Consider the following 27,175-nt stretch of genomic DNA (forward strand, 5'->3'; position numbering starts at 1 on the left):
TTAACTGGAAAGACTTAGTACTGCTAAATTATCTAGACACAAACATAAAACTATGAATTTCATATTAATGAAAAGAGAGCAAGGTCATTAATAGGAAAAAAAAAAGAATCAACGGTTTAATAAAGTTAAATGAAAATGAATTCTTTTATGGTTGCAAATAATATCAAAGTAAGATGACATGATTTGGTGATTGTCGAACATCCTTAACTGGAAAGACTTAGTACTGCTAAATTATCTAGACACAAACATAAAACTATGAATTTCATATTAATGAAAAGAGAGCAAGGTCATTAATAGAAAAAAAAAAAGAATCAAGGGTTTAATAAAGTTAAATGAAAATGAATTCTTTTATGGTTGCAAATAATATCAAAGTAAGATGACATGATTTGGTGAATATCTTCACTTGAAGCAAGTGGAGAAAGAAGGGAAGTTCTCCAACTAGATTTTAAAATACATAGCGTAGCTGAACCAACTTCATAGAATTCTATATCTCAGTTACGAGCAAAATATAAAATGAATATTGAAACATGAAGGGGTTCAACACACCTCTTCAGCTTATGTTTCTCATGGCCTAATCCTACTAAACATAGTTGAATATTCTAAGCCCATTAAGTTGTGATGTTCAGTCACTGCCCTAACTGTGCCATTTTCCAGAGATGCTTTCTCCGGAGGTTTTGTTCTTCGACTTCCATTTGCTATTTTTCCTTCAGTTCATTGTCCTAAAATCTCAAAATCCAATAGAATCTCTATAAGACAATTTCAGCTGAACACCCAACTCCATCAACATAGAATATATGATGGTTCTCCGATGTGGTGAAGCACTTCTTTCAGACAAATCCCTGTCCTTGATAAACTTTCTGACGTTTTCTACTTCGCCCCACTTCCCTTCCACTGAATATATGTAAGATAATAAAAGATAGGGCCCAATATCCATTTGTTCCAAGTCAATTAGTCTCTTGGCTACAATCTTTCCAAGCTCAAAATTAGAGGAGGCTCTACATGTAGAAAGCAGAGCACTCCACAGGGCAGGTCCTGATTCCACAGGCATCTTACTCATAAGCTCGTTTAACCGTTCCATCAAACCAACTCGGCTAAGTAGATCAAACATGCAACCAAAGTGCTCCACTTTGGGTTCAATCTCGTAAACTCTGCACATTATATCAAAACACCACCAACCCTCTAAAACCTTTCCCGCATTCTTACATGCAGATAAACAACTGATAAAAGTAGTAGCATTTGGTATTTGACCTCTCTTTTCCATATCAATAAACATATCTAAGGCTTTCTCAACATGGCCGTGTGTACCATATCCCATCATCATGGAATTCCATGAAACCACATTTTTTACTGGCATGTTATTGAAAACATCTCTAGCCAAATCCATAGCCCCACATTTTGCATACATTGTCAAGAGAGCAGTCGAAAGCAATACATCACATTTGATGTTGTTATTTTCAATATAAGAATGAACCCACAAGCCCTTATCAAGCCATCCCAGATTTGCACACGCTGTCAAGACACTAACAAGAGAAGCACTGTTGGGCCTAGCCTCCCCTCTTTCCATCATCCTATCAAACAATGTTAAAGCCTGGTTGACATACTTCTTACACCGAACATATAAAGCCAACATAGTGTTCCAAGAAACAACGTTCCTTAAAGGCATCTGATCAAAAAGCTGACGAGCCTCTGAAACATTTTCAATCTTTGCATACCCATCGATCATACAATTCCAAGAAACAACATCTCTAAACGGCATCTTTTCAAACAAATCTCTGGCCACCTCCATGTTTCCAACACCCACGTACCCTGCAATGATTATATTCCAACTAAAAGTATCTCTCTCAGGCATCTCATTGAATATCTCACGCGCAATACCAACCTGCCCATTCTTCACATGGCCATCTATCAACAAATTCCAACTTACTAAATCCAACACAAACCCATCATCGAACACCTCATGTGCACTCTCAGTCTGCCCACAAACCGAATACAAACGAATCAAAGAATTCTTAACAAAGACGTCAGATTCGAACCCAAGTTTCAAAACCCGGGCATGAACCTTTTGCCCTTCTTTCAAAGACTTAATCTCAGCACAGATTTTCCCTAACAATGGAAAAGTAAACTGATTCTCCTCAACAAATTTACCCACCATTTTTTCATAGTAAAAACTCAAAGCACTAACTGGGTCATCAGAATTCAAAAGACCGTTCAATATAATATTACAAAGAAACGTATCAGGTTCTTTGACACAATCAAATACCAAAATAGCATGAGAATGAGAATTCAAATGGTCGCATAGCTTCCTTATCGCCCGGCTCGCCACGCGAGGTTGTTCAAGGAGCCCAGAGACGTGGAGTTGAGCGTGTATTTGATTGAAATGGTTGAAATTGGTGCACGATTCTAAGGTTTGTAAAATGGATGGTGGCTGTTGTTGGTTGTTCACTGGAAGTGGAAATCGAAGTTGTGGATCGTTAGGCCATAGCTTTGGTGAGGGTTTAGAGAGGTTTTTCTTGGATTTCAGGAATTTATCGACAGTCAGTGAGGTTAAGCGAGCCGGTGCTTGTTTGGACAAGTTTAAGCCGACCGTCATTTCTTTTTCTCCTACTCGTTAAGGTTAGAGCTTCTGAATATATAAGTTATCTAAATTACAGTTTTACTTCGAGTTTGTATTTGAACTGGTTATTAATATTAATAGGACTAAACCCAACTTTGAAAGGCCTACGAGATGGAATGGAAAACGTATCCTTTGGAAATTACATGTTTAGAGCTGGCAATAAGCAGAAGAAATTTACATTAAAGCAAAGATACCTTCACATTAGCAACACTAATGTCATTTCACAAGCATGGAGTCTTAATATTTATGTATATGAAGGCAGGCAAAGAAAAATGTTCATCAAAACGTTTGACGCCTTTCAAGTTGTTTTAACCAGAAATCTCAATGGATTTGAGATCAGGTTTCTTCACTTCCTCTTTAGGAACGGTAACAGTAAGGACCCCATTTTCCATGGAAGCTTTCACCTGTTCCATCTTCACGTTTTCTGGCAACCTGAACCTCCTCATGAACTTCCCACTGCTACGTTCAACCCTGTGCCAAGTGTCGTTCTTGTCTTCCTTCTCAAATCTCCTTTCTCCGCTGATTTGAAGCAACCTGTCATCTTCTATCTCCACTTTCACTTCCTCTTTTTTAAGCCCAGGGAGGTCGGCTTTGAAGACATGAGCTTCCGGAGTTTCCTTCCAGTCTATTCTGGTGTTAGCAAAAGCAGCGGTTTCTGGGACAGGCGTGGTGGTGAGTGACGAAGAAGACAGAGGGAAGCCCCTGAAAGGATCCAATATGTCAAAGGAAAAGGGATCATCGAAGATGCTGCTCCTTCGATTGCCAAAGAATCTTGGGATCATTGCCATTTTTCTTACTTTCTCTAATGAAATTCAGGGATTTGATGACGAAGTGACTGAGAATTTGATTGCTTACTAGATTAACTCTGTTGCTTTCTTCTTGATGCATGGAAGAAGATGTCAGGTATATAAAACAAGCTGAAGAGAAATCTAGTACTTTCTCGTACATGTTTTTTTGGGCCTCAAGAAAACTTCAGATTTTTGTGGTAATTCAAAAATGTTTTAGAATCTTCTGGATTGTTCTTCTCTATTTGCATTCAACAACGTTTCAATTTCTTTTTAGTTTTTATTCTAGATTTTAATTTTATAGGTATATTTTTTTATTCTTCATGTCCGGTGTAAGTGTAAGTGTGAATTATATTAAATATAGCTATCTAAACTCGGCCCAAATGTTATTATCGATGAAGGATTTTGAAATAAAACTTTCATATTTAAACTTTTCATATTAATTGTTCTAAGAAAGTTCACATTTTGAAAAATCTTACTATTAATCTCTTCGATAAAATTGTTATTTATTGCCCTTCTAAGTAAAATATAAATTTATGGTAAAAGTTAGTAAATGTTATAGTTGGCAATCAAGCTTGTATTTTCAAAAATATTTGTTTGCATAAAATCATTATTTGCGAAACATTGCAGTTTTAAAATCAAAACACATTCAAGACCAAAATTATAAACAACGGTTCAAAAATCTCAAAATTACAAATCTCTCAAAAAATTGAAAAAATTATTAATCTTTCAATCTTAATTTGATTTTTTTAAAAGTAATCAAATTTTATATTCACATGACATTATCCATGTAAAAAAATTGAAATTAAACATGTATTAATATATTTATTACATAAAGATATTAAAATAATAGAATTTAATGTAACAAAATTTATTAACTATCATTTGGATTGAGATTGAGCTTAATGCATGATTAATATTTAAGTTAGACATTTTTTAATGTGGTATTTGTATTATTTTTAGTCTAGTATAGTATTTATATTTGACAAAAGTTATATATTTTAATATTTTAATATAAGTTTCAAGTGTTTAATTTCGGTTTTCATCAAATCAACTCTGAAACCTAAATTAAATCACATCTATCGAATTGTATTTGACAAATTGAATGCAAACTTAAACAAATTCACAACTTTAACATTAAATTTATTCTATTTATAAAATTATGAAAATTCAAGCTTAATAATATTAACAATTAATTTTCATCAAATTAAATTTACAACCCAATTAAATACTAAAAGTTAATATTATTACTTTTAAACACTAAAATATATATATATATATATATAACTTTTGTCGATACATGTATTAAATTGAAAAAAAAACAATATAGGTACTACATTACAAAAAAAAAGTATTAACGTATAAAGCTTAAAAATAGTGAAATTAGAATATAAAAACTAATGCATAATACAATAATTAAAACATAATTTGACTTTTTTTTTTCTTTTCCTGAAATCTTAAAGTCTGATTATCACATTGAGTCAAACTTAATTTATAATTTAATCGAATTAGACATTTTAAAAGAAAAAACAAACTTCTCCTAACTAAAGATGATTCAAACGGGCTGCGCCTCGTTTTTGACGGTCCATTCGGCAAGTATAGTTTCTAACCAAAACGCCGCGTTCTGTTCAAACACCATCTTAAATTCCAAGAACTCAAGAGGGTCATCCTCGTACTTTCACTTAGTTTTCCAGTTCCGTCATCTAAATAAAACCTTCTTCAATTTCCCTTCTCCAAAAAGTAAAACCCTAGAAGCTCGCAAAACCAAACCATGGGTCTTTTCTCTTGGTTCACTGGCAACTCCAAACCTCAAACCCTAACCGTACCCAAGCCCAACGACACCCCAAAACCCGTTCCAGGAATGAGCGGAGCCGTTGAAGTGCCCCGACCGGAGAGTGTTACGGTGTTTGAATTCGGGTCCGTAGCTGCTACTGCAGATAAGGTTACTTTAGCCGGATATTGCCCTGTGTCTGACGACCTCGAGCCATGCCGCTGGGAAATTCTGCCTGCCAATGGATCCGATGCTCCTCAGTTTCGCGTCGTCTTTTGACAACGAAAAAAAGTGGATTGTAAGTGGGTAAAAACAAAATTGGTTTCAAGGAAGTTGAGCGAGACTCTTTGCTGAGATTATTGTAATTTTAGTTAATGTGAAACGCGTTATTCTTATGAATTTTGATTGATTGGTCTGTTAGATTTATCAGAAGGGAAATTTAGAGTCGAAGAAAACGCCCAATAATGAGACAGCGTGAAATGCAATTCAAAATTAATCATTGGGTCGGTTAGGCTTTCGATTCATTAACTTTTATTTCACTTCGCTAACGTGTGAATATATTCTTAAACTAGATTTTGGTGCATCTGCGAGACTGGCTCACTGTGTGGTCTGTAAATTTGCATCATATAACCCACCCTTTCAGCGTGCCTCTTAAAAATCAAATGGCTTACGTGCAGGTCTTTTATGGATTTGGAACCCATTAGCCTTTTCTCATCTTGCTTAGTTTCTTCTAGTTTGCCCTAACAAGAGTTGCACAATGATGAGGAAATGGTACTGTTTTATTAGCTGGCTATGACCAAATGTTACTTGCCACTGGAACCTGTTTAATCCCTGATTAAACACAATCGATTTTTGATTTCTCAAAGTGGGTTTTCCCAAGAAAACAAGCATATCAGTAAATCACTGTCATTCCATCTAATGATGCTTCAATTTGAAAGCAAGTTCAATCTCCATATAAGTGTTTCAAACTTCACGCACAACAATCCCACTAATTACATGGAACCAATCATCTACAAAAACAATGGAAACGAAGCTCGTCAAAAGAGGAATGAAAGAGCCTCGTCTGAATTAACTTTGACAAATCTTTACATGATTGCAGGTGGGGAGCTGAATTAATCAATGATTCAGAGGAAACTGTAATCATCATCATCATTCATTCGAATACAACACATTATGGCTAGTACAAATACGAAATAAGATGAAAGTTCCATTGCCAGTGCGCCCCAACCAATAACTCCAGCGTGCTTTAGGATAGCCGGTATAGCAATGCTTCCAACTGCCGAAGCTCCAGTCAAGAACTTTGTTGCATTAACCCAACTGTTACATTGTTCATTAGGAAGACAATCAAGAGTATTCCAGATCTCAAGCTTAAACTGAAAAAGAGGATCATAATCTTATACGTGAAGAAGTTTAGGACAAAAAAATGTTACCCGTTGTCAGATTCAGATAAAAGAGAAGAAGCATCAGAGCCCGAAAAGAACAGCAAAGGCATCGGAAGCAGCACATACATTATGACTGCAACAGAAATGAAGCATGTCAGAATACGTAAATGAAGTAATATGTATAACCAAAATCTCAAGCACTTGCTCACACGCGGAATAAGTTTCACACTCCATAAATATTACTTCTTAAGCGCATTTACACAGCATACAAACATACTCTTTGAAAAATATAACAAAGTGCTGGTTAAAGCCATACGACAAGAAAGGAACTTAACATAAAGAATCATGGGGACGATTCGTTTCTGCAAGCACAATGTATGTCCCTATATGAAAGCTTCAGTTTGAAGCAACAATTACCTCTAAGCACATTTACACAGCAACCAACCAGCTCTTCAGAAAATGTAACAAATTGCAGGGTAAAGCCACACAACAAGGAATTAATCCAAAGAATCATGGGGATGATTCATTTTCTGCATGCATAATGCATGTCCCTAGAAGAAAACGACAGCTGAATCCTAAGATACATCTCTGTGTGGATTCAAGTAACAGGAATAACAAATTGGATTATAAACATATGCTTTTGAGGTAGACAGACAGGGACATGTACGCAATTGGTAATAGGCAACCATGGTGAGTTACAAATGTGAAAAATCTTAAACTTGGAAAAAGAACAACAAAATTCATTTGAGAATAAGTAAATTCCTAGAAACAGAAAATTAAGATCACAAGCTTGATGGTCACTAACCAGTCAGCATTGGCCACCAATTATTGTATAGAGCACACGCCTAAAATGTCGAAAAACAAAGAATCAGATCAAAGGTGTAGTTTGAACATATATTAGATGAGAAAATGCAGAGGTAGCTAATAAACAGAGAAATGCATCACCAACCAAAATTTGCAATACAATTCCTCCTGAAACTAAAATAGCCAAAAGTGCAAGTTTTCCAGTGTGCAAGCAGGTGCGCAGATGACCCGGTAAGTCTCTCATCATCCAACTTGTCTCACCTCATAGACAACACCTGAAATGAATGTATTCTCAAGTTAAACTACTCTCATATAACACTGGTAAGTCATAATCTTCCTGCAAACAAAGAGTGGCAACCATATTTTAACATTATTCACTTTGAATCAATTAGTTCAACATATTTCTGGCAACCCCCCGCCCCTCTCCCCAAAAAAGAACATAAAATAAAAGATGTAGTTTAAAACCTAATTAAAATTGATTATGGTGATTCCCAATTTCCCATACAACCTTCAAAGTTCACCCATGAAACTAACTGCAAATATCAGTTTCAGACTTCAAGCATCTAAATGCTTAAGAACTTAAAGGAGATAATTTTCTCTTTTTTTCTCTTTTTTTTTCCCCCGGTTGTAGATCTTACGCTAATTTCTTGCTAAGTCCCATCCCTTACGGTAGAAACATTCCTTTCGTTAAATTTCATTAAAACCCAAGAAAGGAAAATTAAGCATGATATAGAATCTGAAATACCCATAAATATAAATTTACTACGAACACAGAAACATTCAAAGTTCTCTAAAATTGATTTATATCAGTAAGAGAGCAATGAAGTTGAATTCAAGGTACTCGATTGATGCAGATAAAAATGAATAAAAACAGAATTTTGGAATGAATACCTTACCAGGAGAGGTTGATGTAGGGTAGAGAAAGTTGATCAAATCTTGGGAAAATTAGGGTTCTGCTGGAATTGGGATTTTAAGGAGTAACCTTTAGGAATCTACCAGATAACTTGGGTGTTTGTAATAGATGCAGCTAAAGAACATAACAGATTAAACAATTATGTGTGTTGATAATTACACATATATTAAAGAACAATTTACAAGAAAGAAAATCTTAATAATGATTTATAATGAAGACTCAAATGGGAGTTGCTTTTTTTAATCAAAACAAAAGATTTTTTTTTTTTAAGTTAGCACCATATAAAATTTTACTAAACCATAAACAGAAAAACATAATACAAATAATTTATTAAAAGATCTTTAAAAATTATATTATATTTAAATTAACAACTATAAAATTAATTATTACAAAGCATGTTCAGACTGATAAATGAAATAATTTACAAATTGATAATATATGCAAAAAAAAAAGTACAACATGAAATTAAGATTCTATGTTATTTACATTCTCTTTTAATAATTTAATGTTATTTCAATATTTTGATCTTAAATTTTAGTATTTTAATTTTTTTTTAAAAATCTATCATGATTGTGCTGAAATTTAGAATAAAAATATTGAATTAGTATTAAATTATTGAAAAAGATACAAATAACATAATATCCTAATTTTATATAATTATTTTTCGGTATGCAAGATATATATATTTTATCATAAACTCAAATTTAAAATTTTAAAATTCCTAATTCTAGCTAATGTTTAATGTAAAAAATAATTTCAGGAGAAATTTTCTATTAGTGATTAATTCTACATAATACTAGTTTAAGGAAAACTTCCCATTGAAGAAAATGATGGATCCTTGAAGTCCTTACATATTATTATAGTATTAAGTAAGTGGCATGATTTGACATACCCAAAGATTGAGTGAGGGTGGGAATAAATAAAAGGGAAAGAAGAGGGGAAGAGAGAGGGGAGGGGGGGGGGGGGTTAGACATGTGATAACAGCCTAAAGCAGCTCAAATTCAATGCTCAATATTCAATCATTACTAGTTTGTGTAAGCTTGAATCTCAGATGAAACATGCACATGCAGTTGGTAAGTTCACCAACCAACTGGTAAACGGAACAGTTTGGTGAAAATTGACCTCTGGGGGGGTCAGTTATACCACTTGACAGTAGAGCTATAGTCGATTGAATGAACCCCAAATGCCCAACATGGTTCCTGTGAAGTGCAAACCATTGTACTGCACAGATCATAGTTGTTTCCTCTTCCGTTGCAGCAACAAATAAGAATCCAAGTTTGGGATTTTGGTATTTTCCGTTGCAGCAACAAATAAGAATCCAAGTTTGGGATTTTGGTATTGGCATCTTCACTGTTATCAGATAAGTAATCTATATGACGTACAGGCTGCTCTCATGCTTGTGTTTGGAACTCTAAAATGTCGGTGAAAATCACCATACGACTTCTGTTTTGACTTGAATGATCTTCCATGTCCATAATTAAAGCTTTGTTTGTAACTACTTCAATTCAGTCAATAAATTTTTCATATCCAGAATGGAGTTAATACTCATGTGATACTTGATTAATCACTTTCATGAAAGAAAAATACAATTTGGGCCTTGGGGTATGCAATGAGTTTAAGAAAGGGTGAAAAATAGTATTTGCTTATCAAAATTACCGAGTGGATTATGAAATGTATATTATATTATTTGGCATTTAAGTTTGAAATTTTCTTTATTAATGTGATATTTGTATTATTTTTTTGTTCAATGTGATACTTATATTTTGTGAAGTTATACGTTTTTGTACTCAAAGATAATAATGTTCACTTTTTAATATTTAAATCAAGTTTTAGGATTAATTTGATGAAAGTTAATTGCTAGTATTTTAGCTTTGGATTCTCATTATTTTTTTGTTAAATAAACTTAGTATCAATTGTGAATTTATTTAATTTTGTGCTTAATTTGTTAAATACAACATGATGATTGTGATTTTTCAGCTTTTCATATTGATTTGATGATTATATCATTAGTTAATTATGAATTTTTATCAAATAAACTATAAAATTCTAATTAAACACTAAAAGTTAACGAACTTTAAGTATTAAAATGTATAACTTTTGCTAAATACTGGTACCACATTAAAAAAAATGTCAAACTTAAGTATCGAACGATGTATTAAGCCTTAATGAAATGGAGGATATTTGATACACAACTAGTGTATGGGTTTCGTGTATCATCAATGAATAAGAACATGACATATCAACATTGAATAAAACAAGAAATTGTGGAGGCGCCCTCCCAAGAAGCAATGAAAAGGTTATGAAAGGTGTTTGAGTTTCATGGCCATATGGTTGGTGTCTTCCTCCCTCAAATGAAAAGTAGGGGTGAGCATACGATCGAATCAAATGAAAAAGTTTCGAGTTATCGAGTTGACAAATCCTATTTTATCATCCTAACTCGATTTGAATTTTTCTCGAATCGAGTCGAGTGAGATGGAAATTGAATCGGATCAAATCGAATATATTTGTTCGAGTTAAATTTTAAAAAATGACTTTGGGTCCTTGCAACCACTGTCACCCACCGTAATCAATTTGTTATTAACTTTCATCTCCTCATAATTTATTTATTAATTTTTTATATACGGGTTAACTTCTTTGCTTGTTTAGTTGCTTCAACTATCTTTTGATTTTTGTCATTATGTATTTTAAATTAAAATATATTAAACATAAAAATGTGATTTTTTAATAAAAGTTATCCTAAAGATAAAATGTATTGATACTAACATAAAATTTTAACACAAATATTTTATGGCATCATTAATAATTCAATTTTAACATAAATTTATAAATACTTAATATGATTAAACAATTAAATAATATAAATAGTACAAAATGTGAAATTTAATTTAATAATATAAATAGTAGATATAAATAAAATATAAAAATTTTGGAGGGAAAGCGGGAGGGAGTAAAAGTATTGGGGGGAAAGTAAAATGGTTTGAGAGTTTGGGGTAAAAATGTAAAACATTATAGTTTGATATTCGGTTTATTCGAATTATTCGAATTCGAAAATTAAACTCGATTCGAACTCGAAATTCGAAAAAAATTGGACTTGACTTGAATAACTCGATTAGTTTAACTCAAAATTTGAATTTTTATTTTTATTTTTTCAAGTCGAATCAAATTTTGCTCACCCCTAATGAAAAGTAATTAGGGGTGTGCAATCGATCAAGTCTGTAACAACCCGTTTTTTAGTGGTGCTGGAAACGATGGTTTTGAAACCCCATTTTTTTATGATCGAGTCCGTAAATATTACTATTTAATATTTACAAGTATGTTATAGAGTTATATTGAATTTCCATCTAGTATTTTTATTAAACGGTTAGAAATTAAAGTATAATGGCCAAATTTTAAAAGTGGTAAAAGTTAATTGCTATTAATTTTTATTTACTTAAGGATTGATTTAGTGATTATTTAAGGTCTAATGTGATAAATTAACCACTTTTAAATGGAGAAATCGGTTGGTATGGTATAATATATATGTATAATGTTATGATTTTATAAATTAAAATTTGAAAAAGATTTAAAAAATAAATAAAAGAAACTTACAGTGGATGGCGTAAAAATAGAATGTCAATAATGGCAAGAAAAGAAAGAAAAATAGAACACACAGATTTTACGTGGAAACCTTTTTCAGGAAAAAATCACGGATAAAGGAGAAGAAAATCCATTATGTCAAATTCGAATGATACAATAAGAGAGACGACTACTTTTATTTATAGGTTTGTAAAACCATATTCTAATCAAAGTCAAATAGAAATAATGCAGTAAGGTTAAAACACCTCATTCTAATCAACATCAAATAGAGGAAGAATACTTTTATATGGATTTCACTTGTGTAGCCCTCGGCCTTCGCCCTCATAGATCCCCCTATCTTGCCACTAGTATTTTTATTTAACAAGAATTTGGGTTACATATCTTTAACAAATGGAAAGAGAAAGAATAATCTTTCTCAATTCTTCCAAATAATCTTTCTCAATTCTTCCAACTACCGAAACTTCAAATGCTCAATGGGGGAGAAGAAAACTCTTAGGGTTTCAACATTTAATCTTTCAATTGGTAAGTGAATTCAAGTCCCCTTTTTTGTAATTTTTATGTTTTTAAGATCTTGAGAGCTTGATTTAGCTAATCCAGGGATTAATTTGCGAAAATTTTAAATTTCAAAAAAGTTACCATTGTAGAATCTTGAAGCTTTTGGTATTAAATTGATAGATTTTGAGTTTAGTTATGAAAAAGGACTAATTTGTAAAGTGAAAATTATTAGTTTTGAGTATAGGGACTAAAGTGTAATAATTACAAATTTGACATGAAATTTTTGAAATTTTAGATATTATAGGGATGTAGTAGGATGAAATTGAGATTAGTTTCGAAATCGAAGCTCAAATTTGAAAGTTATGGCATTTTCAATTTTAGGGACTTAAATGAATAAAATACAAAATTTTAGGGGTTTCTAAAAGATGAACATTCATTGTCATATACTTATTGATGTTATATAATATTTGGAAGTGATATTTTGAAATTAATTACTATCTAGATCAGGATTTGACTCATGTCGAGGATAACCTGAGAAAAGAAAAAATTGTCGACTAGTCCCTGATGTGAATCTAATATGCTTATATGGTATATTTATGTTTCGAACCTTACTTACATGTTATAATGTGAATATATACTATATTAGTAAACTTTGATTTATTTACAATTTAATACAAAAGGGTGAGATTTGGAATCAAATGAAAACTATGAACTTGTATGATAGAAATTTACCTTGATGAAATTTCGTAAACGTATCTTACACATGGTTACAAGTTGATTTTCGATTATATCGAGCTCCAGCATTTTTTGCGAACTCGAAGATACATGTGACAAAAATTTAGCCTGGACTGGTAATTGTTGTTGTTTTAAAGGTTTAACCTGGACAGGTAACCTGACACGACTGTATGCTCAAGTTAGTTGAGCCTCTGATGAGATTAATATATGTGTAATCGAGTTTTTTTACTGAGTTTCATCAAGTAATACAATAATAGGAAAGGTGAATGTATTGAGATGTATCATGTATATACTCAAAGATATCCTAGTGAAAGATCAATTGACAAATTTTGATTAACTGTATACCCATGTATGATAGTTTGAATATGAGTATACCTCACCTTGTTGTATTATGTTTTAATGAATTAGGTAAACTTGATTAATCATATTAGTTTAGCATACATACTTGTTATTTAAGGTAAGTTAATTTTTATTTACATATGAACTTACTAAGCATTTCATAATGCTTACCCTATGTTTTCCTTTTCTATAGATTTTGAATTTTCGGAACGTGCCAATCAAATCTAGGGAAGCTCACACTATCCAGCTCAGATTCAATATATTTTCAATCAGTTGATTTTAGTTATATGTGGCATGCAATTAGGGTTTATCATGTTATTTGGCAACATCAACTTGTTTTGGAATTTACTTCTTGTTGAACACCTTTTGTAATGATAACTTGATCATGTTTATAAGTAGTGTTATGTTATGTGAAAATACATATAGAATAACAAGTCATATGAATGGTCTAATTTAGTTTAATGATTGCTTTAAATCTTATTGTGAAATGATGCCAAATGATGGCATATTGGTTAATTGAATTTAGAATCATTTGATGAGTATATGCATTAGGTTACAAATGATTTGGTGCAGCTTTGATTGTGTCTGAAACACTTTTTTAGCCATAATTTGATTTAAGCATGTATAAGTACTAAAATGTGATGATTTTGACCTTTTTGACAAAAAGTATAGATGCTTAGAATAAAAGTATCGATACTTGACCAAATGAATAGTATTTTTAAAATGGTAGAATGCAAATTTGGTATCGATACTAATATAAGTATCAATATTTGAGTATGGATATTGATAATGGTATATTGGTATCGATACTAAGTGAATTGTTTTACATTTTAAAAATTTATAGAATGCCAAAACGATATCGATACTAATTCTTGGTATCGGTACCTATACTCAAAATTTGAAAAGTTTATAATTTGGTTGTAATATCCTTTACTTGTATTCGATGCCGGAATAGGATACGAGGCATTACCGGGCTTAAACTCAAACAAATATTCAAAATCGAAACATGAATTTCCACTCAAAATTAAAAATTTTCACATACATCCATATCGTTCCTAAAACGAGCCTACGAGGCCCAAAACATGCATTAGAGGTGGTTCGGGACTAAATCGAGAACTCAGGAAAATTTTTACGAAACTTAGAAAATTTCTCATGTTAAAAGGCCACACGCCGTGTGGGTCAAGGGACACGCCCGTGCTTCAGGCCGTGTCCAAACTTAGGGTGCTTACTGACTTGCGCACACGGCCGTGCCACACGCCCGTGTGCTAGGCCATGTAGTACACACAGCTGAGACACACGCTTGTGTCTCTGCCCGTGTGCTCAATTCTAGACATTTTGTTTTGCAAAAGTTTAGGTGCACGGAACACACGGCCGGATCATACGCCCGTGGGGCTGACCGTGTGTCACACACAACCTAGACACATGCTCGTGCTTTTATCTGTGTGGACAAAATAAAGGCTATTTGCCAAGCCATTTGCCACCCTTATTCACACATAACTTACACGAATTCAAAGGGGCCAAACATAACATACTTAGGCAACTAAAACATCTACAATTATGACCAAGACATGCCAATACAGTATCAATATTTATCATTTCACCAATAGATCATATGTCCAAACAATTCGCATTCATAACATAAATCACACTTCCATCATTCACCAATCATGCCCTGACCATATCACCAAAGACATTAACACATATATAAATGTACTTAGGCTTACAACCATGTTAGCCCTAAAATAAGCCAATTTACATGGCCAAATATCAAAACAAGCATTTGACAAATTACAAGCCAATACATTGGCTACAGTTATAATGACACATATAACAAAATGACCAAGTCCCTATACATGCCATAAACTCAATACTTGAATTCATCCATAACCAAAGTGATAGCTTGATAGTGTGATAGGATTTCTGGCGATCTCCGATCTTGAGTTGGCTCGATAACACTATAAAACATGGGAAAGGAAGGGAGTAAGCTATATTAGATAGCTTAGTAAGCTCATATGTAAATAATAAGCAACATCAACCATAAATATATCAAATAATTAACATAATGTAAACTCATACGAATTTCATTTAAGTCTCATAAGAATATCTTATTCATTCACATCTTACCAAGTGTTTGTCATGTTCAACAATATGAACACACATTATTATAATCTACCATAATCTCATGGTTATAATTAATGCTTACTCTTTTCAACTTATAAGCATAATTTAACATATCCTGGCATTAGCCTAACAACCTGTAATCTTTCCTTTGTAACATATTACAGCAATTAACAAATCATTTCATATATCATAATAAACATGCACATTAATTATGCGTACTCGTATTTCCAAGCATATATCTTATTATCTTTCGATTTCATAAACTTTTATCTTCCCGTACTTTCATGACCATTTGAATAGGCAATTATTCCAAGCTTTCCTTTTTCTTATATCCGATAAATCACAATTTATGTGATTAAAACATGCTATATCTTAACTCAATTTGGCTCGAAAGTTAATCACATAATAGTCAACCGAATTTACTATGAATTTCATACATCACAAGTATAGACCAATAATCATAAGGCTTTCACAAAATCATTCTCATAGAAATCATGAACTCACAATATCATGAAGTCAATACTTATAAACTTTGCGTACATGCCTACACTAATTCGTAATACTTACGTACTCTTTCTCTTTTTTGACATACTCGTTAAATTTTCTCATTGAACCATTTGTAATACTAAAGGATACTTGGGGATCTCGTACACACAATACCATACCAATGCCATATCCTAGATATGGTCTTACATGTAATCTCGTATCTATGCCAATAGCCCAGCTATGGTCTTACACGAAGTCTCATATTAATGAAATCTCATATCAATGCCATATCCCATATATAGTATTACACGAAATCTCATATCGATGCCATATCCTAGATATGGTCTTACACATAGACTGAGTAACCCTAATGTCATGACATTTGTATCCTATCGATTCCTAAGGTTCAACCGGGACTTTTGCTGTATCGAATCTCTACCGGTCATTTCCGTGGTATCCCACTTAATAGCATTTACATTTCATTTCAATAATATAACATTTACCACAATTATATCAATTAAGCATTTGTACATATATAATTTAATTCTTATTAAACATACGAACTTACCTCGGTACAAAAATGGAAAGAAGGACTAAATCGTCAAATACTTGTTTTTCCTTCATTCTATGTCCGAACCTCTTTTTTCTTGATCCATAATATCACATTTAACTTATTCAATCATTATACTATTCAAAACAGCCCAAAATCACATTATAGAAAAAATTACATTTTTGCCCCTAAAGTTTTACATTCTTACATTTTAGTCCCTAGGCTCGTAAAATGATTTTCATTCAATTTATTCAAAACCCAAGCCTACAAGAACCTATATCATGCTCATAATAGCCCACATTTTTTATTTATTCACACTTTAATACCCATTTTACAACTTTTTACAAATATGTCCTTTTAAGCATTTTTACCGAAAATCACTTAGCAAAAGTCGTTTAACAAAAAACAAACATGCATTTTCTACCAGAAAATATCAAAATAGATACATGTTCCACATGGATAAAATTTTTAACTTTGACATCACTTCAAATTAGTGGTAGAAATAGATAGATCTTGTCACGAGGATATCAAAAACGTAAAAATCATTAAAAACGGGGCTAGAATGGACTTACAATTAAGTTTGGAAGTTTCCAAAACCCTAACTATGTCTTCTCCATGCATGTTTTGGCCATGGGGTAGAAAATGAGCAAAAATTGGCTTTTAATTTAATTTTTAATTTATTTTAATTACCAAATTACCAAAATGCCCTAAATGAAAAACTTTAGAAACATACCTAACCATATCCATTTTTGTCCACAAACTTAACCAATACCATTTAAAGACCTTAAATTTAAAATTTCATAGCAATTGGACACCTTTAACATATAGAACTCAACTTTTGCACTTTTTACAATTTAGTCCTTTTGACTAAATTCAGTGCCCAAATGTCAAAATTTTCGAAGGAAATTTTCAAGAAATTATTCCATAAAACTATATACCATAAAAATATAATAAAAATAAAATTTTCTACGTCGAATTTGTGGTCCCGAAACTACTATTCTGACTAGATCCAAAATCTAGCTGTTACATTGGTCCTTATTCATGCTCGGATCAATTTTAGAGCTTTCGTAAGCTCGATTAAGTTTCGATTTTGCTTACAATTCATATTATACATGGAATTATGAGTGACTTGGAGTTTAAATGAATTTGTTTATGAATTTATATGTCTTATTCTGATAACAGTAGTAGCATCTCGATGACCGGACTGGGTAAAAGGCGTTTCGATGTAGAAAAATCAAAAACCGAATTAACTAGCTTCCACTTTTTAAGGAATCGAAATCGAACCGACTTTTTCGGAAAACCAAAAAGAGATATTAAACTTGATTGTTGTGAAATAGATAAAAATTACAATATAAAGAATCAAAATATATTTCTTTTTCTTTTTTTCAAAATTTGAAACGCTTGTTCATACTCATTTGCATGAGTTTCAAAATCATAAACATAAAAAAACAAATGAACTGAAGTTACAGTTGAAGAAGCGGACGTATATACCTAAAAATGAGATTAGCCCAAACCTTTAAAATATAAAATATAAAAAGCACAACAATTCTACAAATAAAGACTTCTTTTTATCTTTCTCACACACACATATGTATGACTTTCAGAGGTCGACGACCAACGGAAAGAAATGACTTGTAAAGGCTGACAACCAAACGACAAAAAATGATGAGGCAAAGATAAGGAGGAAAGGCCAAGCCTAATGGATAGAGAACAGAGGTGACGAGGGCCTACGGACATAGACATGCCATGGTCGGGGGGAACAACTACAACAAGAAGTAATGGTTTTCCTTCGGGGGGAACTAGGTTTAGCAAGTTATAATTATTAGATTTTTTTTCCATTGTTGTATCTTTTTTTAATTATTATTACATTCTTATTTGGGTATTAAGATTTTGGGTAATAGGTTGGCCGGTTCAGGTTGGGTATTTGAAATTATGAGTTTGAGTTTAATTTGAGCTTAGGATTGAGATTGAGTTTGAGTTTGGTTAAATGGGCTATTGGGTTTAAATATATATTACATTTATTAAGGTATGTAAGTTGATTAATTCGATTTTGAAAATCGAAACCAAGCTGAGTTGTAATATCCCGAAAATTTTTACAACAATATATTATCCTTGATATAGTAAAATAAGGAAATAAAGTGACAAAAAGGGAAAATTTTGAGTTATGTCAACATTGGGAAGTATATTATGATATCTTAATTCAAGAAAGGACTAAATTGTAAAAGTGAGAAAAATTTTGTTGCATAAGAGTAAATACTCATAATTTGATGGGCTAAAGTGTAAATATAAAAAAGTTGAAAGACTGATAGTGCAAATATTTTAAGGGTGGAATGATCTAGAAACTAAGGAAAATGGATGAATTAGGACTAAATTGAATAGGAAAAGAATTATGAGGGACTAAATTGTAATTTTACCAAATTATGTGATGATTCAATGATGGAATTTTAAAAGATCACAAAGGGCAAAATGGTCAATTGAAAGAGAGAGAAATCTAGAAAGTAATGATGATGTTGTGATATTTTATAATTATTAATTAGATAAATACTATTTTATTAATATTTTAATAAGATATTTTATTATTTTATTATTATTTATTAAGTATAAAAGGAAGGAAAGATGAAGAATTTTCATCATCTTTTCCATGCAAACCAACGTGAGAAGAAGAGAGTAAGAAACAAAGTTTTGCTTTCTTTACAATTTGGTCATTTCACCAAAAATCCACCATTTTCACCTAAAAATCAAAAGAATTTCCATAGCCATCAAGGGAGAAAGATCACAAGGAGACTATAGGGAGCTAGAATATTAAGTTAGATTCAAGAAATAGAAGCTGGAGGAGAGAGAAAATGAAGTTAAAGATTGAAATCAATGGAACAAGGTAAGAACATCAAAAGTTCAATATATATTTAAGATTAATATTATTGAAAAAGCATGGAATTGATGTTAATGTGGAGTTTTCGTATATATGGTCTTATGTTCTTGATATTTCAGTGAAGAGAAAATAAGAGAAAGTAATGAGAAATAATGTAGAGAAAGAAAATAAGGGTGTTATAATCATGGTAAATAAACATCTTGCACTAAAACAGTTTTGGATAGTAGCAGTAGGCTAACTTTGAAAAATCACCATAAATTTTGGAAATCGAATTAGAGGATGAAAAAAATATGTAATTAAATCTTATTGAGTCTAAGAAACGGTGTAAGCAATGGAATTGTGAATTGTGAGATATAATAAATTTAGTGAGACAAGGTTAGAATGATTTCGAGTTCCCCTATTCTGACTTTGGAAAATCATCAAAAATTGGATACAAATAATTAAGTGCTTAAATTTATATGTTTAAAATCCTTAATGAGTCTATTTTCAATAGAAATAAGTGGAAACATCATCTGAATACGATGAGATAATTAATTCTTAGTGAAGAAGGGTCAGAATTGTCAGACAGCAAAACAGGGGTAACTTTAAAGAATAAACTGTACTTATTGGTTAAACAAAAAATTCTAAAAATTTTATGGTAAGAAGATATGTGAGTCTAGTTTCAAACAAAATTAACGGTTCTTAATTTGGAGTTCTGTATTTTAAGATGAAAATAATTTAGTGACTATGATATAGATGGATAGCTTTGAATATACATATAAGTCAATAGTTAAATTATAGATAATGTTACTTATAAGCACGATATATACATCAAGGATGTGGAATGGAGAGAAGGGGGAAGAGGAAAATATATATGAACATTCAGCTAGCATGGCTAATTTGCATGTTTTAGGCTCAGGGACTAAATTTGTATGTTCGGGTGAAAACATGTTTTAGGGATTAAATTGAAAAGTGTTGAAATTATGGAAAATTTTGTTATTTTATAGAATTCATGGGTTGTTATCAATATATATAAGAATAATTAGGATCAAAGCAAGGATTAAATTACAAGATTTTTATTTTTCTGAGCCTAAGGATGAAATCGTCATTAATCAAAAGTTCAGGGGTAAAATGGTAATTTTGCCTAGAGCATTAATTGAACGTATCAGAATATGAAATAAATAATAATTATGATCAAATTTATTTATAAAGATCTAGGCGGATCAAATATGAGACATGAACGTTGAAAAGAAAAGTTTTCGGATTAGTGAAATTATAAACACGAATAAGCAACGAAGTAAGTTCGTACAACCTGAATTGAATTATTGAATGTTTGAAATGTATGTTTATGTGACATGAATATGAATTGAATGTTTAATGTATGTTTTGGGCTTCGAGGGCCTAATAAAGGGACGCTATGATTATTTTCAGAATATGAATAATAAATGATTCAGAATTATCTGAAAAATGTTCAGTAAACTCTGGTAATCAGGGGCGAAGTCAAGGGGGCTGGCATGGGTCTCGACCCCCCTAAAATGTAAATTTCCTCTTTTCGCAATTAAATTTTTTTAAAAATTTTAAATTAGTAAAGGTAAAATTGCACTTTGGGCCCCCTAAAATTATAAAAATTCAATTTAATCCTTTACAAATTATAAAGATATAAACTATAAAAAATTAAAATTTTATCCAGCCCCCTAACAATTTATTCTGGCTTTGCCCCTACCGGTAATTCCTCGTACCCTATTCCGGTAACGGATACGGGTAGGAGGTGTTACATGAGTTCAACGAATAAATCACCCATGCAAATTAACCTTAAATTGAAATCGCCCAAACCGAATTAAGAAACGAAATTGGGTAGATTTCATCGTTTCAACCGAGTTTTGTACAACCTTAAAAGTAAATATGGTAGAAGATTTGCATTTGTTAGCTTCTTAAAAGTTGATGACACTAAGAGCGAGGGAGATTGGTCGTCTCATGCATTCAAAAAATTCTAGTTACATCATAAAAGCTATAGCTTACTAAAATGGAAGGAAAAAATATTAGGGAAAAATGGGTCATAAGCAGAAAAGTGATATGAGGTGGCCCAATTTAAAGATGATAAATATAATGAAAGGATAAACAATTATAAGGAAACCTTAGTTTATGATACCCAAGAAAACAATATTATTGTTGATATTAAAGGTTCAAAGGTAAAGGGAGAATGCTCATTAACAAAATTCAATGATGATATTGTTATGTATGGAGTATTAGAAAAAATTAATGGTGAAATAGAGAATGAAAAATTGCATTAGCCTAACAAATGCCTAGTAGGGTAAGGTGTGAAGTTCAAATGAATACAGGATATTGCTAGAATTGTGAATGAGTTGTTGGGGGTGGAGTTTTTGTAACAACCCGATTTTGGGTCTAATCGGAATAGTGGTTTCGAGACTACAAATCTGACGTAGAAATATTTATTTTTCTTATGAAAATTTCATTCGAAAGTTTTGACGTTTGAGCACTCAATTTAGTTAAAAGGACTAGATTGCAAAGAGTGCAAAACTTGAGTTCTATATGCTAGAGGTGTCTAATTGCTATGAAATTTTAAATTAGAGGTCCTTAGATGGTAATTAGACCATTTTTTAAGTTAGTGGACAAAAATGAACATGGTAGGGTGAAATTTCAAAGTTTTAAGTGAAGGGTATTTTGGTCATTTAGCTAGTAAAGACAAAATAAAACATATAAAAGATGTCATCTTCTCAATTTCATCCTTCCATGGTCAAATTTCTCAAGGGTTTCCATAGCTAGGGTTTGTTCATCTTTCAAGCTCGATTGTAAGTCCGTTCTAGCCTCGTTTTTAATGATTTTCACGTTTTTGAGATCCTTGTAACCTAATCTATCTATTCCTACCACTAATTTGAAAGAAACTCAAAATCTAAAATTTTACCCATGATAGATTTTTGTGTATTTTGATGTCTAATGGTAGAAAATGCATGTTTGGTGTTAGATAAACAACATTTACTAGGTGATTTTTGATGAAAATGTCAAAAAGGACCTATTTGTAAAAGTTATAAACTAAGTAGTAAAAGTGTGATTGAATGAAAAATGTGGGCTGGTATGAGTACAACAAAGATTCGGCTAGGCTTGGGTAATGAAGAAATTGAATGAAAATCATTTTACGAGCCTAGGGACTAAATTGTAAAAATGTAAAACATTAGGAGAAAATGTAATTTTGTCATAATATTATTTTTGGACTGAATTGAACAATGTGTGTATTAAATAATTTAAATTTGTTATTATAAATCAAGAAAAACGAAGTTCGAACCTAGATCGGGGGAAAAACAAAATGTTTGACGATTAGGTCTCGTTTCTATTATTTTGTATAAAGGTAAGTTCGTATGTAAATAATGCATCGTTATAATTATGTTTTAAATGCTTTAATATTGTATGAATTATGATTTTATTTTTGGATGTATTCGACAAAGTTTCGACAAGTGAAAATTCTCGGTTGAGCTTTAGGAATAGGATAGGATACAAGTGACATGTCACTAGGAACCCATGTGTTTATGTGATCCGGGTGCTGGTCTCGTACATCCTACCAGTGGCTGGTTAGTCCGGTTTATGTTGCGGATACCTGACAGCTTGTATGAGCAGCACTGAGTAGCTACGTCCGGACTGACTGCTTGTGTGAGCATGCTCGAAAATAGCTCGAAAACGAGCCTATATATATTATGAGATGTGTGGTAGCTTTGGCTACATATATGGCACTTTGTGTAAGATTTTCGAGTATCTGTTAATATTTTGAGTGTTCAACATAAATGTCAAAGTTATGAAAGACGATGGTATGTTACGAGTTGGTACAGGTATGTACGTAAAACTCATACATAATGAGCTCGATATTTGATGAACCCTTGGTAAGATTATGATTGAGTAAGGTAAGAGTAAAGATTTTGATATCAATTATGTTAATTCTTATCATGCTAATTGTATGTTTAATGTGTGATTATGATACCTATTATTTGTATAGGAACTTACTAAGTTTTAAAGCTTACTCCCCTTTATTTCCTTTGTCTTATAGTGTCACCAAGCTAGCTTGGGGACCGGAGACTGTCAGAGATTATTTTGGTACCAATGATTTCAACATTTTGAGTTATGGCATGTATAGGGGTCTTGGTTATTTTGTTATGTGTCATAATTGAATTAGCCCAATGTGTTGGCTCATATTGGTTGATAGTTCATTTTGTATAAGGTCACTTAAAATTGGTTACTATTGATATAAGCAATTTATATGATAATGTCGTTCATGAATGTGGGATTTTACTTGTTTTGAATTGATAAGTATGTGATGTTTGTGAATGATAAATGGTAGCATGCAAATGATGTGTTAATGTCTTGGTTGTGGCTGAATTGGTTGTATGTAAATGTTTGGATTAGTGCTATGTTAGGTTGTGTAGGTGTGTACAACAAATGGTGGCAAAATGGCTTGGTAAATAGCCTTATTTTTGTCCACACGGGTAGACACATGGGCGTATGTCTAGGCCGTGTGCGACATGCGGCTTGCCCCACGGGTATGTGTTTAGGCCATGTGTCCCCTGCGCCCTAATTTTTACAAAACAGAATGTTCAAAATTGAGCACACGGGCAGAGACACGGGCTTGTGTCTCAACCGTGTGGATGACACGGCCTCAGGCACGAGCGTGTAAAGTTTGTACCTATTTTATAAAAAATCATAATTTTTAAATCGACCACGCAACCTAACACACGGGCGTGTGACTTGACCGTGTGTCTTTAATTTGTTCTTGGGTGACAAACAGAGAGTTACACGGGGTAGGGACACAGGCGTGTGTGACCATACGGCCTGCCCACATGGGCGTGTCCCATATCCACACGGGCGTGTGACCCTTGTTTAATGAAATTTTTTTTAAAGTTCTCGGTTTAGTCCCGAACCACTTTCAAAGCATATTTTGGGCCTCGTAGGCTCGTATTAGGGACATTATGACTAATTACAAAAAATTTTAATTTGGACAAAAATTTATGGCTCGAAAATGTATGTCTGTTTGTGTTTAAGTTCGGTAATGCCTCGTACCCTGTTCCGATATTGAATACGAGTAAGAGGTGCTACATTTAATGGTATCAGAGCTACGGTTTAGTTGATTCTCAGACTAACATAGCGTGTGTACGAGTCTAGTTATACATGCAATATATGAATTGTAATAGTGTGATGAATCCTGATAATTTTAAACTGTGTTTTCATATAGTAAATAGATCCCGACCGAGCTGTAGCTAATGATGTAGAAAGTAATGCACCGGCTCTTGCTCAAGGGACAGCGTCATCTGAAAATAGACCTCCCACAGTCAGTCAAAGATGAGGGGCTAGAGAAGCCTTCCTCCACTTGATGAATGAATGGTATTCGGAGTTTATTCGAACAAATCCGAATGCTCAACATCCTCTACTCCCTCCTTATCCTCAACCGATTCCCGTAGTTCCTCAAGATGTGGATTTGGCAAGACAGAATAAGCTTCCGGTTAATAAGATTCAGAAGCAAGGAGCTGAGGAATTCAGGGCTAATATAGATGATGACCCCGAGAGAGCTGAGTTCTGGCTTGAAAATACTATCAGGGTATTTGTTGAAATATCATGTACACCTGATGAGTGTTTGAAATGTGCCATATCATTATTGAAGGACACAACATATCACTGGTGAAATACACTAGTATCTATGGTACCGAGAGAGGGGATTACATGAGAGTTCTTTCAAGAGGAATTCCGAAAGAAATATATCAGCCAGCGGTTCATCGATCAGAAACGTAAGGACTTTCTTGAGCTAAAATAGGGCCGAATGTCAGTGACAGAATATGAGCGAGAACTTGTCAAGCTCAGTAAGTATGCCCGAGAGTGTGTTTCCTCCGAGGCTATTATGAGTAAGAGGTTCGAAGATGGGCTGAATGAGGACATCAAGCTGTTGGTTGGAATCTTGGAACTGAAAGAATTTGTTGTATTGGTTGAACGAGCTTCCAAAGCCGAAGAGCTAAGTAAAGAGAAAAGAAAAGCCGAGAGTGAGGCGAGAGATGCAAGAAAAAGGCCGATGGGTAAGTCATTTCAATCTCAGTCAAAAAAAAAATCTAGAGAAATGAATTCTCGTTCGAATGTATCAGTTGGGTATTCACACAAAGACTGCGGGAAGCAATATTCGAGTTTTAAGTCTCAAGCTACTTCAATGGCCAGTGTAGGTAATGTTATGTCTAATCGACCCGAATTTTAGAATTGTGGTAGAAGACATCCCGGCGAGTGTAGGATGAATGACTGAGCTTGTTTCAAGTGTGGTTCTCAGGAGCACTTTATCCGAGATTGTCCTGAGATAGCTGAAAAAGAACAATTTCAGAGTGCAAGGCCGAGTAATGCTACCAATAAAGGTAGGCCACCAAGAAATATCGGGAATGGAACTAGCAGTAAAGGTGTGACATAGGACACAATAGTGAGATCTGAGGCCAGAGCACCTGCTAGGGCTTATGCCATTCGTGCTCGTGAGGATGCGACATCTCCCGATGTGATTACTGGTACATTTTCTCTTTATGATACTAATGTTATTGCATTGATTGATCCTGTATCGACTCATTCTTCTGTATGTGTGAATTTGGTATCTAGTAAGAGTTTGCCTCTTGAGTCTACTGAATTTGTGATTAAAGTGCCATACCCCTTAGGCAAGTATGTGCTAATTGATAAAGTTTACAAGAATTGTCCTTTGATGATTCGAGGTCATTATTTTTCGGTTGACTTAATGTTGTTTCCATTTGATGAATTCGATGTTATTTTGGGTATGGACTGGTTGACATTGCATGATGCCGTAGTAAATTGTAAATAGAAAACTATTAAATTGAAATGTGAAAATGGTGAGGTTTTTTGGGTTGAAACCAATGAATCAAGTGAATTACCTATTGTGATTTCGTCTATATCTGCTGAGAAGTATGTAAGGAAAGGCTGTGAAGCTTATTTTGCTTATGTGTTAAACACAAAGATGTCTTAATTGAAAATTGAATCAGTGCCGATAGTTTGTGAATATCCTGATGTGTTCCCGGAAGAGTTTCCGGAGTTACCACCGGTCAGAGAAGTAGAGTTTGCTATTGATTTGGTACCTGAGACTACACCGATATCGATTGCTCCGTATAGGATGGCCTCAACTAAATTGAAGGAATTAAAGGCTCAGTTGTAAGAGTTGACAGATAAGGGTTTTGAGTGTAACACCCTGAAAATTTATACAGTAAGATATTACTCTTAATATAATAAAATAAGGAAATAAAGTGACAAGAAAAGGAAAATTGAGTTATGTCACTGGGAAATATATTATGACATATTGATTCAAGAAAGGACTAAATTGTAGAAGTGAGAAAAGTTTTGTGGCCCAAGAGTAAATACCCAAATTTGAGGGATTAAAGTGTAAATATAAAAAAAGTTGAAGGGCTAATAGTGCAAATATTTTAAGAGTGGAAGGATCTAGAAACCAAGGAAAAATTGATGAATTAGGACCAAATTGAATAGGTGAAGAATTATGATGGACTAAATTGTAATTTTATCAAAATTAAGTGATGACTCAATAATAAAATTTTAAAAGATTACAAAGGGCAAAATGGTCAATTGGAAGAGAGAGAAATATAAACTAATGATGATGTTGGAGATATTTTAGATTAAATAATTAATTAAATATTAGTTATTAATATTTTAATTTGATTTTTTTATATGATATTTTACTATTTTATTATTATTTTATTAGTATATATAAAGA

General features: G+C 32.8%; 4 protein-coding genes across 5 annotated transcripts; 1 reads left to right on the forward strand and 3 right to left on the reverse strand.

The window, feature by feature from the left end:
• Window positions 1-318: 318 nt before the first annotated feature.
• Window positions 319-2,613, reverse strand: LOC108469677 (pentatricopeptide repeat-containing protein At3g29230-like). Its single transcript, XM_017770659.2, has one exon. It carries the CDS (start codon window positions 2,588-2,590, stop codon window positions 728-730), a length of 1,863 nt encoding a protein of 620 aa, XP_017626148.1. The 5' UTR covers window positions 2,591-2,613; the 3' UTR covers window positions 319-727.
• Window positions 2,614-2,745: 132 nt separating this feature from the next.
• LOC108469682 (18.1 kDa class I heat shock protein-like) lies at window positions 2,746-3,644 on the reverse strand. The gene has a single exon (XM_017770668.2). The coding sequence runs from the start codon at window positions 3,400-3,402 to the stop codon at window positions 2,923-2,925; it is 480 nt and encodes a 159-aa protein (XP_017626157.1). The 5' UTR covers window positions 3,403-3,644; the 3' UTR covers window positions 2,746-2,922.
• A 1,526-nt stretch (window positions 3,645-5,170) lies between these two features.
• Window positions 5,171-5,569, forward strand: LOC108467548 (uncharacterized). Its single transcript, XM_017768203.2, has one exon. It carries the CDS (start codon window positions 5,171-5,173, stop codon window positions 5,447-5,449), a length of 279 nt encoding a protein of 92 aa, XP_017623692.1. The 3' UTR covers window positions 5,450-5,569.
• Window positions 5,570-6,100: 531 nt separating this feature from the next.
• Window positions 6,101-8,568, reverse strand: LOC108467547 (vacuolar protein sorting-associated protein 55 homolog). Of its 2 annotated transcripts, none has more exons than XM_017768202.2 (5): window positions 8,253-8,568; window positions 7,502-7,631; window positions 7,358-7,397; window positions 6,601-6,685; window positions 6,101-6,487 (listed from the first exon to the last, which is right to left on the reverse strand). In XM_017768202.2, exons 2-5 carry the CDS (start codon window positions 7,601-7,603, stop codon window positions 6,295-6,297), a joined length of 420 nt encoding a protein of 139 aa, XP_017623691.1. In that variant the 5' UTR covers window positions 7,604-7,631; window positions 8,253-8,568; the 3' UTR covers window positions 6,101-6,294. The 2 variants fall into 2 exon arrangements, with proteins under 2 accessions (XP_017623691.1, XP_017623690.1); XM_017768201.2 differs by having other exon boundaries at window positions 8,248-8,568.
• Window positions 8,569-27,175: the final 18,607 nt, after the last annotated feature.

The sequence above is a fragment of the Gossypium arboreum genome, chromosome 8 (assembly GCF_025698485.1).
Source record: "Gossypium arboreum isolate Shixiya-1 chromosome 8, ASM2569848v2, whole genome shotgun sequence".
NCBI classification, from domain to species: Eukaryota; Viridiplantae; Streptophyta; class Magnoliopsida; order Malvales; family Malvaceae; genus Gossypium; species Gossypium arboreum.

Excerpts from the sequence above, each read along its gene's own strand:
- LOC108469677 (XM_017770659.2), bottom strand. The coding sequence starts at position 2,590 with ATGACGGTCGGCTTAAACTTGTCCAAACAAGCACCGGCTCGCTTAACC.
- LOC108469682 (XM_017770668.2), bottom strand. The coding sequence starts at position 3,402 with ATGGCAATGATCCCAAGATTCTTTGGCAATCGAAGGAGCAGCATCTTC.
- LOC108467548 (XM_017768203.2), top strand. The coding sequence starts at position 5,171 with ATGGGTCTTTTCTCTTGGTTCACTGGCAACTCCAAACCTCAAACCCTA.
- LOC108467547 (XM_017768202.2), bottom strand. The coding sequence starts at position 7,603 with ATGATGAGAGACTTACCGGGTCATCTGCGCACCTGCTTGCACACTGGA. Across the intron at positions 6,686-7,357 it reads TTGGTGGCCAATGCTGACTG|TCATAATGTATGTGCTGCTT; the intron begins GTTAGTGACCAT and ends TTTCTGTTGCAG. Across the intron at positions 6,488-6,600 it reads TTATCTGAATCTGACAACGG|TTGGGTTAATGCAACAAAGT; the intron begins GTAACATTTTTT and ends ACAATGTAACAG.